This window comes from Orcinus orca, chromosome 10 (genome assembly GCF_937001465.1).
Source record: "Orcinus orca chromosome 10, mOrcOrc1.1, whole genome shotgun sequence".
NCBI classification, from domain to species: Eukaryota; Metazoa; Chordata; class Mammalia; order Artiodactyla; family Delphinidae; genus Orcinus; species Orcinus orca.
In genome coordinates, this window is record NC_064568.1 from 84,620,990 (window position 1) to 84,633,325 (window position 12,336).

At 46.6% G+C, this 12,336-nt stretch overlaps 1 protein-coding gene and 2 non-coding genes across 3 annotated transcripts; all 3 read left to right on the forward strand.

Moving 5' to 3' along the window:
• The first annotated feature begins 1,333 nt into the window (after positions 1–1,333).
• On the forward strand, positions 1,334–4,387 carry LOC101287039 (POM121-like protein 2). The gene is given in 6 exon segments (XM_012539204.3): positions 1,334–1,778; positions 1,781–1,869; positions 1,871–2,203; positions 2,205–2,738; positions 2,740–3,836; positions 3,838–4,387. Coding segments are annotated over 6 exon segments (3,048 nt in total).
• Positions 4,388–7,981: 3,594 nt separating this feature from the next.
• TRNAI-AAU (transfer RNA isoleucine (anticodon AAU)) lies at positions 7,982–8,058 on the forward strand. The gene has a single exon. It is a non-coding gene; the product is annotated as a tRNA-Ile (tRNA).
• A 3,110-nt stretch (positions 8,059–11,168) lies between these two features.
• TRNAT-AGU (transfer RNA threonine (anticodon AGU)) lies at positions 11,169–11,242 on the forward strand. Its single transcript has one exon. It is a non-coding gene; the product is annotated as a tRNA-Thr (tRNA).
• The last annotated feature ends 1,094 nt before the right edge of the window (positions 11,243–12,336 follow it).

Here is a 12,336-nt window from a genome sequence, read left to right on the forward strand (position 1 = left end):
CACATATCAAAATTTCAGATTTCAGTGTTTATACCTATATTTGGTGCAGACTAGTATAGTAGGACGATCGAATAAAGACTTTAAGCGTAAGCATACATTATATTGGCATAAAATTCTGTGGAGATACAAATTCAAGGAGAAAGAGATCGGTGAAGTGGGAGATGTCTGGACCCATTTTTGGACAGTGTGGGTTTTGAATGGAACTCATTCTCCGAGTTCCTTAACTTAACAACCTTAAAATGACCTTTCTTGAAAGAATCGTATTCAATCCGTGCCATTTTTATTGTTATTGGAAGGAATGGTGTTAGAAATCTTAAAACGTTATTCGTTTTTCAATTTCTCAGAATGTTAGTGCCCTAGTTCACTCAGGCTAAGCCTGAATATTCAGCCGCAAATTAAATCTCCCACTTCTTTGCTCCCCTCCTGGAGCTCCGACCCCACCGGGCTAGGTGAGGATCGAGATTGGAGAGGGTGGCCTGGGCGGGGGGGCATGGCTGAGCGAGGGACAAAGCCGGGTGCCTGCGGAGGCGCTCAGGCTCTTGGTCGGTAGACAAGAAATCCCTTTGGCCCCTTCCGGAGCCTCGCGAGCCCGCCAGAGTGCCATCGTACCCACATACTCAAAGTGCGAACAATCGAGGGCGACACACATTCAGCCTCGGGGAGGCGGATGGAAAAGGAAGGAAGGAAAAGGTAAAGGCAAAGGAAAGGAAGAAGGGCGGGAATCCCCAAGCAGCAAATCCAGCCTCCGTTATTCCCCGCTGCTGGCGCCACGAACGCCGTCTGGGCTGCCCAGGTCCACGCGCCCGGGTCTCCGGTCCCGCGCTCCTGCCAGCGCCCCGCCCCTCGCCCCCAACCTCCACCCACTCACCCTGAGGGGCTCGGACTGCCCTCCCTACTCCGACTCCGGGGGCGGGCGGGCGGACTTGGTGCCGGGGCCGGGAGCCGGAGTCTGGAGACCCGGCGCCTGCTCGACTCTAGCTCTGGGACTCTAGCTCAGGGACTCCAGCCGCGCGCTTCCTCTCCAATCCCTCTCCTCGTGCCGCGCGCTGCAACCCGGAGAGGAGAGAAGAGAGGCCAGAACGGCCAGCTTAGGCCTCAAACTAGCAGAGCAGGCTACGGGGGCTGCTGAGGTCCCGCGTGTCCTCTGTTTCCACCGGCACTTTCTGATGCAGGACCTGGAGGATGAGGAGCGCCCCGAGACACTTTCACTTTCCTCGCGCAGGGATCCCAACCGACACCGGAACACTTCGACTGCCGCTGAGTCACCAGGCGTCAGAAACGTCGGGAGCCCAAACCCGAAGTCAAAGTCACCGACCCCGCCTCACTGCTCCACATGGGCACTTACGTGGGCAAGCTGGGACTCTGGCCGTCATCCCCAGCAGGGGGGCGCACAGACTTGTCGGAGAGGCCCTTGAACCGCCGGCCAGCTCAGCCCCTTCATCAGGTCCCCCGGGTTCAGCACGTCCATCGTGCCCACCCTGCCCCTCGGCACAGACCTGCGAGGAGCCTGCCGAACTGGGATCCTACCAGTCCCGACGCGTGCGTGGTCAATGAGGCTTGGAGGCCCTTTCCCATGAACAGGTCCCGGAATTCCATCATGGGGCCTCTTCCCTCAGACTGGTGGGAAAGTTACTTCAAGGGGAGTATCTGGTCTCTTCGGCACCCCAGGGCAACAAGGAGCCCGGTGACCAGGAGCCTCGCTCCTCGTGAGCAGACAGCGGCCCCCTCCACTGCCCCAGCAGAGGTAATGAACTCTGCAGGGGTCTCACCTTCTGAGAAGCCCCAGACCCATGTGCGAAGGAGACAGTGCTGAGGGGCCTCAGAAAGTGCAAGAAGGGGAAAGTGAGATGGCAAGAACCACTTGTTCCATGAGAGCTTGGACAGTAAGAGCATTCCAGAGACCAGACCATCTGCGTTTAAGCCTCTGACGAAAAATGGAGTCCTCACTTCTTTTGTGCCGAGGCCTGGGCCTCTGAAGAGAAGCCTCGACTGCTGGGGCTCAGATCACAGCTTGAATAACAGGCCCAGCTGCTCCTCCATGGACTCCTTGGCCAGCACACACACAGGTGGCCCCCTTAGCTCCCAAAGAAATGCTATTACAAGCTCTTACAGCTCTTCTAGAGATTTCTCTGAGCCTTGGAAGAGTATTCCCAGTACATAACTCCAGGTACCAGAGTGGCCAATGAAAAGGAAAGAACATTGGTCATCCGTCTCACTCTCCAGCCCCACTGGTATCAGATGAGTCCCCAGAAACATCTGGCAGCTCTGGGCAGCAAAATCAGGTTCCCCTGCTTCTGTCAAGCCCCAGGAGCCTGCTGTCCCTGACTCTGCCTCCTCAGCTCGGTTATGCGGTCCCCGAAGACCTGGCCTTAGGGAAAAAAGCTGGACTCCAACGGAGCAACAAAGCCAGAGAAGATACGACTGAGGTCACCACAGACTCTGTCCCTGACACTTGGTCTGCTATTCAGCCTCCCCTGTCCCAGGGCACTGATCCTCAGCTGGAAAGCTTACATAAAATGCAGGAGTCTCCAAGTCCACTGGCCTTCCCACAACCTACCGGAGAGGCAATCAGTGTGGCCCACTCGCCTCTGAAGACAGCGAGCCTGCTGGCCTCACATGTGTGCTCCCAGTCAGAGCCCCTTTCAGGCACCTCTTCAGACTCAAAACCCACCACTACTTTCATCCTTCTGACCCTTGTTTCTCCCACAGCACCAGTCACTGAGACCACGTGGCCACTTCAGCCTCTCAAGCTGCCGTACCCCGAGACTCCCCTGCCATTACCCTGCAGCACCCACCATGCAAAGCACTTTGTTTGGATTGATGAGCAGCCCAGCCCCCCATCTTCCTGCATCTGCACCTCCTGTTGCAACTTCTGCTGACCGCATGTCAAAACCCATCTTGGGGCTCCCAGCCAATAGTGAGACAGGAGGCTCCTCATATTCCAGAATTTCAAGCACAGCTGCAGCATCTTCACCTCCAGGTATCTCAAGTCCCACCTTCAAGCCTATCTTTGGCAGCATAAGACCACTTAAAACTATGCCCGTGAGAGCTCCTTTCTCTTTCAAGCAGACCACTCCTCCACCTACTCCTGCTTCTACCCGTCTCTTCCATGGCCTGGTCAAGGCTACCTCTGTAGTCATGTCCACCACCCCAGCCAGCACATCCAAAGGCTCCTTTAAGCCGCCTTTGGAATTTGGTGTAGTGAATGTTACCAGTACCATGGGCCGCACTTGCTCCAGCCCTTCCACTTGCCCCCCTTTCCCTCTCAGGGCTGCCTGTGCTTTCAGGGCCAGCTTCTCCCCAGATGCAGGCTTCACTTTCCCACTGTGCCAGCGTCCAACCATTCCTACTGTGCACACAGTCACCGTCTTTAGCCAGGTTCTTCCCAGTGCTGTCCAGATATCCCCTACCAGGAGCACTGCCGATTTTAGCGCTGTGGGTGGCCCTCCGGCAGCTTCAGCCCTAGTAACCACCAGCCAGCCTGCATTGTCATCCAGGATCTCCAGTTCGAAGTCAGCATTCACAATTCCCTTGGAGTCAAGCTCAAGGCCACCTTCCCCACTAACCCTGGGAGCCACTCCCCAACCTGCATTTGGGGCTGCATATGTGCAGAAGCAAGAAGCCCCCCAACCAGCCCTTGGCCCAAGCTTCTGTAGCTCTCCCATTTTTGGAAACTCAACAGTGGCCTCCTCAACCCCAACACCGACCCCAGCCCAGCCATCCTTCAGCGGTACCACGCAGTCAACCTCTGGGGGTTTGGCACCACCAGCCTCCACCTTTCACATCCCTGCCAGCTTCCGGCCGGCCTTTGACAGCACTCCAGTAGGTTCCCTTTTGGTCTAATACGAATGGTTTGGGAGTTGTCACCCCAAGCCATCAGACTGGGGCTTGTGGCTCAGTGTTTGGCAGCACATCCCCACGACCATTTGACTTTGGGGGATTAGTGAGCCCCGTGGACTGTGAGGAGACTGGGCTCAGCGTCACTGCCCCAGACGCGAGCTCCAGCTCCGGAGCACTCAGCCCTGGAGCAGTGCCGAGTGGGAGCACTAACGCCATCACACCCTTGGGGAAAGGCTGGGGCCCAGGCAGCCAGGGCTGGACCAGCCAGGGCACACCTTTGGCCCTGGGGAAGGCCAGCATTTCTGCAAGAGAAACTATGTTTGGGGACACATCCATGGCCCCCTTTGCTCAGAGCACCCCTGTCACTGGATCAGTTAAGGCAGGCAGCAGCCTTGGCTTTGGGATGCCCTCTCCACTGCCCCAGGGGTCTGTTGGGAGAAGATCTTTCAGACCGTCAGCCCCTTCGTTTTCCATTGGTGAAAAATCAAAAACCCCACAGAATAGGGAGCAAGGGCATTCCCGAAGGCATCATGCCCACAAGAAATAACTGTGTTCCTTGCCACTCGTACTCTGATTTGGACCTCAGCATAGTAAAGTGCCTCAGTCACTTCTGATTCTCTACAGCGAAAATACCCCAGATCTAAGGTGAGAGCTTTGCACATTCACCTTGAGGTCCTAATCTACATTCTAGAGGAAAATGAAGGACTATAGTATCCAGTGGTGATAGCAGAATGAAACTGAGTGGAACCAAAGCTTTGGAATTGAACGGAGCCTTGCCTTCCCCTCCCTACCCACTCCTTTCTGTGTCAACGGTGAGCTCAGTCAGGACACTGCCTCCTGCTTTTTTCTCTGGGAACAGACGTGCCGGGGAGGCAAAGAGTACAACCCATATTCTCTTGCATCTTTGGGAGGAGGATTAGATTCTCTCTAAATCTTAGCCTGCTTTTATTTGGCTCAAAGAAGTGGTTCCTTTATCTGGTCCCCTAGGGAGGCCGATTCCTCATTTCTTGCTATTTTGCTCCTCAGTTGGCTCTTGGAGAAGATTTTTTTTTTAGTTTAATTTATTTACTTTCGAGAAGCTCTTAATGCAATTTGACCTTGAAGCCAACTTTTCCTTGAGGATCAATGGTCTACCCATGAGAGCATCCACGGGAAGGCCAGGGGAGGAAACACACAGAGTGGTGCAACCTTGCTTCTTTTCTTTACACCATAGGTCATAATTCCTCCATAATTACGAGTGAGAAATGCTCAAGTAGGGAACCAAAGCTTCTACTTTTCTTTTAATTTGTACCTTATAAAATCACCCTCTACCTCACATCTCTCCCAGATAGGGTGGGTAGGGCAGGAAGACTCTTGGGCCTGAGAACAAAGGGAGAAAGGGAGGAAGAGCAGATACCGAAGCTGACCTCTGTACTGTAACCAATGGGAGGTCTATGAGTAGTTACAACATATTCCATCCTGATGGAAAAAAAGAAAAGGCAAGAATGATTCCCTGAATGCATCTATCTCCTGTTTTACGGATACCTTGGAAGAGACCTAACTGGAAAAATAAGCAATCTTAAGTTGGTTGATAAAATAAAAATAAATTGTTGAAATGAGTTTATGATACAGGAATTGCTATAAAACTCACATCTATTCAGAGACAGAAGGATATTAAGAAACTTGCCGAAGCTCAACCAGTTAGTAAAGGTTAGATTTGGGATTTCAACCCTATTGGCTCCAAAGTGTGTGTTCGTTCGCTTCTCCCTCACTACAGCAAATCACCAAAGTCAGAACTCTAACCCAGGTATACAGGACTCTAAATATCCATGCTGTTTCTACATTGAAAGGCATTCCACAACCCAAGATTGCCATCTTACAGTGGGGGGGGGGGGTAAGAGGAAAAGTATTAGACAATTTCTACAGCTCTTTACATGATAATTTAACATTTATACAGTGATGACTGTATACCTTGTATCGTGCTTTGCACCAGCCATTCAGAGGTGAAGGAAAACTTCTGCTTTGGAGATTACAATTTAGTGGGGAGACTGGTAAGTAAGCCAGTGATTCCATAACAAGCGACAGGTACTAAGGGAATGGAAGCAGGGCAGAAGGTCATCTTATCTAAGTCTTGAAACTTGAATTCTGTCTTACGGTGTGTGTTCTCCAGTTCTAGCAACTGGAGAAGGGTATTTCAGGCCAAAGACAAAACACGTGCACAGGAGGGTCTGGAAGACAGAACGCATGTATCTGGGTAACTTTCAAGGAGTCAGACATGGTTTGGGAGAAGAAGGGGCAGATCATGGGTATGCTTATAAACCATATCGTGCAGTGTGCACAGGGTTCCAAATACAATGGAGAGTAATGGAAAGATTTTAAGTAGGAAAGAGACAAGCTTGGGTTTAGATTGCTCTAGCTGTCATGTGAGGGAGGAGTCAAATGGGGACAGGCTGGAGGCTTGGAAATGTGTGGGAGGCTGTGGAGACACCAACAAAGATGAAAGATACAATACATTCAAGCTAGGTAATTAATTACCTGGTTAACAGGGATTGTTAACCAGGTAGTTAACAGTGGGCGTGGGGAGGCAGTAGAGAGAGGAGGGATTAAGAAGCAGGACTTGGTGACAGATTGCACCGTGTGGGTGGAGGAGATGGGCAGAATAAGGGTAAGGGGGAGTTGGAGAAGACCGACCCTTAGCCATTTGACTTGGAGGATGGAAAATGTAATTTTGGCAGAATACATGGAATGTTTATAGACTTGAGTGTGAAATGACTATGGAATATGAAGGAAATATTTGTCATATTCAATCATTCATTCACTCAAAAAATACTGGGCATCTGATACTGGTTACTAGGCACTCTTCTAATATTTGGGATGTTCTCAGTGACATAAAATTCCTGTTCTTCTGGAGTTTATGTTCTAGTAGGGGGTGTGATTAAAAAATAAACAATAAACATAATAGGAAATAACTCCCATGTGAAAGAGATTGCAAACTGCAAACGGCATGGCAAAAATATAGAGCAGGGTAGGTGGGTTAAGATGGCGCTACAGTTTCATCTGAGCTCTTATGAGAGGTTGACATCTGAGCAAAGACTTGAATTCACTGACAGACTCAGCCATGCCAGAGTATGAGGGAAGAGGATTCCAGGCAAAGAGAAAACCTGGTGGAAGTCCCCAGGAGTGAGATGTGGAACAAGCAGAGGCTTTGGGACAAATAAATGACATGACTTGACTCACTGTTAGGATTGTTCTGGCTACTGGCTGAGCTGGGACGGTAGAGGAGTGAAAGCGGGGAGACTGGGAGGAGGGTTCTGCGGGAATCCAGGTGGGATTCAATGGTAGCCCAGACGAGGACGCTTACAATGCAAGTGGTGAGAAGTGGTCAGATTTATATATATATTTAACCGATTTGCTCTTAAAGGGGTTGTGAGGTGTGAGATGAAGAGAGGAATCCGGGATAAAGCAAAGGTTTTTGGTTAGAGCAAATGAATGTATGGAGTGTCTGGTGAGGGCTAGGGAAAGATTGGAGCGTTGTCAATGTACCTTAGAATATCGAAATCTTGGGAAAAGGTGAGATCCCTCACGGGGAGGGTATAGAATATGAAAAAGAGGGCTAAATTCGTTGCTTTAGAACGGCAGGAAGTTAATGAACTTTCCAAGTGCAGTTGGTACAAGTAGCTAAACTCTTCAAAAAAATTTTTAAAACTGCTTCATCTCATACAATTAAAAAAATGAATTCCAGATGGATTAAGGACTCTGATAGTATGAAATAAAATTATTTTAAAATAATTTATTTTTATAAATTATTTTAAATAGGTAGGAGGAAGGAAGCCTCCCTGGGTGAATCTGATCTTTTGGGGGGCTCAGAGTCGTCAGTTGGAGGGAGGCCCCCAAGAAGTAGAGTTCAATCAGGCGAAATGTTTTGTTCCCTTTTTCTTTTTCCTAACTCCGAGATGAGGCAGAGTGAAATAGGAAGAATGTGGAGATTTAAAAAATTAACGTCACTTTTCGGTTGTTTCAGTTCTTTGTGTTCCCTTTCCTTCTCCTCCCTCCCCGCCTCCCCCGCCCCATCCCTCCGGACCCCCGGACCCCCGGACCCCCGCCCCGAGAATTTGAAGAAACCATTTTGTTTCCCTTTTATTGAATTGCCCACAGGGGAACAGGCTACCGGTTAGCTCAGTTGGTTAGAGCGTGGTGCTAATAACGGCAAGATCGTGGGTTCGATCCCCTTACAGGCCAACTTCTACGACGACGCTTACCTCTTACACTTCTACACAGATGAGAGTTCTTCCAGTCTCAGGTCCACTGCGATGTCACAATTAATGTCAGGGAGACAGACAAACCGCTGAGAACTTAAAAAAATTTAAACACACATCTCTGATTTACCCCAAGGTTGAAGTCCTCCTTTGAATCCCATCTACAGGGTGAAAGGGTAGTAGTGAGTGACTAACAAGGGAAATAGAGCCGCTTTGGGCATATTAGTTTTCCACTGGGTAACTGATTCTTGCAAAGAAACTGACCCTACTGGATTATTTTCGTCCTAAAATAAACTGGGAAACCATCCACACTTTCCACACTTCCACACTCGGGTCTTAACTAGTTCAGCGAAAGGTGAAACAAGATTTTTTTTATATGATGTGTGAAAAAATTATTTATTAATATCAACACAGTAGGAAAGAAACAGCTTTGCCAATTGTCTCTTTATAACAGGGAAAGAGCTCCCAATGACCAAAGCTGGAACAGTTTGAACAACAGATGGTGTGGTTTTGGATTATAATCCAAAGTATAAAATACATATTCATGAGTCCATACTGATATAAATAAATCAATGAATACAAGAGAAGGGAAACATTTTCCTTACAGAAGCATTCCAACTAATATAAGTAAATACTCCCCCCACCCCCCCAGGAGATGAAGCTTAATGCCCTCCCTTCCGGAATATGGGCCATACTGAGTGACTAACTTCTAAATAGTAGAGTAGGAAGTAGGAAAAAATAGGAACTTCACAAGGGAGAAAAATGGCAAACACTACCTTAAAAATGATCAAGGTTGGCATCACCAATGGTAAGCTATGCTCCTATCATGTAACATCCGATATGATGCGATGGGACAAGTACTTTATCTTTGTGGTCTCCCACAAAAACCTATAACCCCAAACCAATCATGCAAAAAACATCAGACAAACCCAGATTGGAAAACAGTCAAGTATGCTACAGAAATACTTCATCAACACTGAGAAACTGTCACAGACTAGAGGAGGCTGAATACAATGTAGGATCCTGGAAACAAAAGGGACATTAGTGTAAAACCTGGTGTGATATAGTCAAAGTCAGGAGTTTAGTTTTTAGTAAAGTACCCACATTGGCTTCTTAGTTTAAACAAAGGTACCATGATAGTGGAAGAAGCTAATATTAAGGGAAACTAGGTAACGAGTATAAGGCAATTCTCTGTATTGTCTTTGCAACTTTTCTAAAATTATTCCAAAATAAAAATTTAATTTTAAAAATTACAATAAGAAACATGTCTCTTTGCCACCACTGAAATCAGTGTTGAGGCAAATGCCTGGTTGACAGTAGTTCCATGACAGGTAGTTGTTCAAGGCTGAAGGAATGTGATATCGATGTCTTATTTTGGTGAGGGACATGGCAGAGATATTTATATGGTTATCTGTGCCAGATGATGTATACTTGTCCTGCCAAATACTCTCCTAGAGTCCCATTCGCACACTGAAATGCAAACCAGACCAATGAGATTTGTCTTTAGCGTGTAAAAGACATCTGAAATGGAGCCATCTGGTTTATGTTGAACTTGAAGTTCGGTGGGTTTCTCTCACAAAGTTTCACCTCACACCCAAAGGGTTTTCTTTCCTATCTTGGGCCTAAAATATTTCCATTTGGACCAATAAACAACTGAACCACTTCTCTTTGTTACATCCTGCCCCACAAAACTGGGTTTATCTAGCACACCAAGGTCCCATTATAGAATCCAAGTTTTTCAGAAAGAACAGTGGCCAGTTCAATGTTCTTTGGTGGGTTCTTCACAGAGCTCAGACTTCTCCCAGGTAGTATTAATCACGCCCTCTTTTTTGTTCTTAAAGACTTCATAGATTACTTTAATGCTGGGTGGATTTGTGTGTGTGTGTTTTAAGTTTTAGGCATCTCTGATGTGCATAAATGCAGGTGGTTCCTAATTTAACTTAGTCTTCCCATTAATACACATAATACCTGATACTTAAAATACAATAGGAGAGGTGTATTGCATTGGGCAGAAAATTTTAAATCTTATAGATTTGATTACAACGAAAGAGTTCTTCAAATAGAAATGAGTGGAAAGTGTGACCTACCTTTACAGAAGTACTCGAGCTGTTGTAATAAACAACAAAAGGAAACAAATTGCCTGCTATTGCAAGAGATACAGGCAGTTTCCTTACACTGTTCTCTATCAGCTCAGGAAGCAATGCTGTGTACCTGTCCTAGATATAACACGCCTGTAGAAGTCTTATAGATTGAGGCTAGTCATAACCCACACCATCCGCCAGCACTCCCCAAAGAATTTGAGTAAATGAAAACAGGAAATAGAGATGTTACATTATTTTCCCAAGCTCCCAAATATAATGACAGGTTTGGGACAAAGAACCAATGGAGCCTGACATCACAGTTTGTGCTCTTAAGCATCATTCCATACTGCCTCTCATTCTCATAGGGGAGGACAACTCTCTGATATTTATGCATTGATTGTTGATTTCAGGAACTAGGACGAGTTAAGAACTTTATGACATTTTTAAGTAAGACATGTCTACCTTTTATATTGTCTATATCTCTGTGTCAAACATCGTTCTTAACATGTATACATTGGCTGAATTCTTACCTTCCTTTTTCCATTTGCATGCCTTTACCTGCCACATAGCTCCAAAATCAAGATTGGGAAGCACGTTTCTCTTTTGTAAGACATTGCTTTCTCACAGTAAGAGTAGCAAATGGTGTGGTGAAGTCCTTCAAAGTGCTCCAGTTCATGTTATGTTTCAAGACCGATAAGCACCATCATTTCCCAATTGCAGATTTGAAACTGAGAAATATCTCCTATAACGAAGTTGTAAAAGCTCCTGGAAGTGAAATGGCTTGGCTGCCTATTTCAAGGGCCCAGAGGCTCAGAAAGTTTTTCTTGTCTTGGCACAGCATGTAAACTTCTGTGCATATTTCAGGCGAGAGAAAGTAAAAGAACTTGATAGAAATTCTGAGAAGTAGTCCCGAGACTCTATCATTAATCAAAAATTCTTGAGAAATGCATTGGTGAAAGAGGAAAGTGACATCTCCTTCAAATACTATAAGAATGAGTTTGGTGTTGTAGTTGGCTCCGTGGCTTAGTTGGTGAAAGCGCCTGTCTAGTAAACAGGAGATCCTGGGTTCGAATCCCAGTGGGGCCTAAGGTGGCAGTGTTTTAAACATGGCAAACAAAAAGTGGAATTAACTGCAGTTGACATGCCTTCAAGTCCTAGGAGGAGATGGGGACAGCATTAGTCCCCTTGCTTAAAAAATAAATATAATATCAACAACTCTCCCAAGAGCGTTACTTGCCCTGAAATCATGAGAGGAAAATTAGAATTGCCTAGAGTGCTTCTTGGTCTTTCCTTTACCTTTTAGATCAGGTGTCAGACATTGCCAGTTCGGTTTTGTGTGATCTCTTCAATTATTTTTGCCTCCTAGAACTTTTAACACAATGGAGACATTTGTTTCTCTTGACTGATTCATTGCATGGTCAACCTCTCCCCTCAGATACCCCCAATTTTGTGCCAGATAGCTTTTTGGCACATTGAATAGCGCCTTAGAGCCATGCTTCTCAAAATTTTGTGAGCATATGAATGACCTGGTATGGTCCATTACAATGAGGGTTTTAGATGACTACATCTCCAACAGGGTCTGAAAGTCACCATTTCTACAGTCTCCCAGATGAGTGATGTCTACACTACTGTTACGTGGACCATACAGTGTGGGGCAAGGCTACTGAATTAGTGATCTAGTTTCGATGGGTGTGCTTTCAAGTTCTGCACTTACATATGTTTACAGCTATTTTCCACACCCATTACTTAGTCTGGAGTTGTTTTTACCCATTTGCCTTTAGTCAAATCTAATCCAAAACCAATAAAAGAACAAGGGAAAAGTTCTAATATAAATTAGAGTAGTGTAAATCAAGTAGTGTTATAACCGTTTCCTCTTTTCTTTTTAGTTTATTTTTACTGGAGTAAAATAGCTGCTTTACAACCTTGTGTCTGTTTCCGCTGTACAGCAAAGTGAATCAGTTATACGTACACATATATCCCCTCTTTTTTTTAGATTTCCTTCCCGTTGAGGTCACCACAAGCACTGAGTAGAGTTCCCTGTGCTATGTGGTAGTTATCTCTTTTACACATAGCCGTGTATATATGTCAATCCCAATCTCCCAATTCATCTCACTCCCCCTTCCCCCCTTGGTTTCCATAACTTTGTTCCCTACATCTTTGTCTCTATTTCTGCCTTGCAA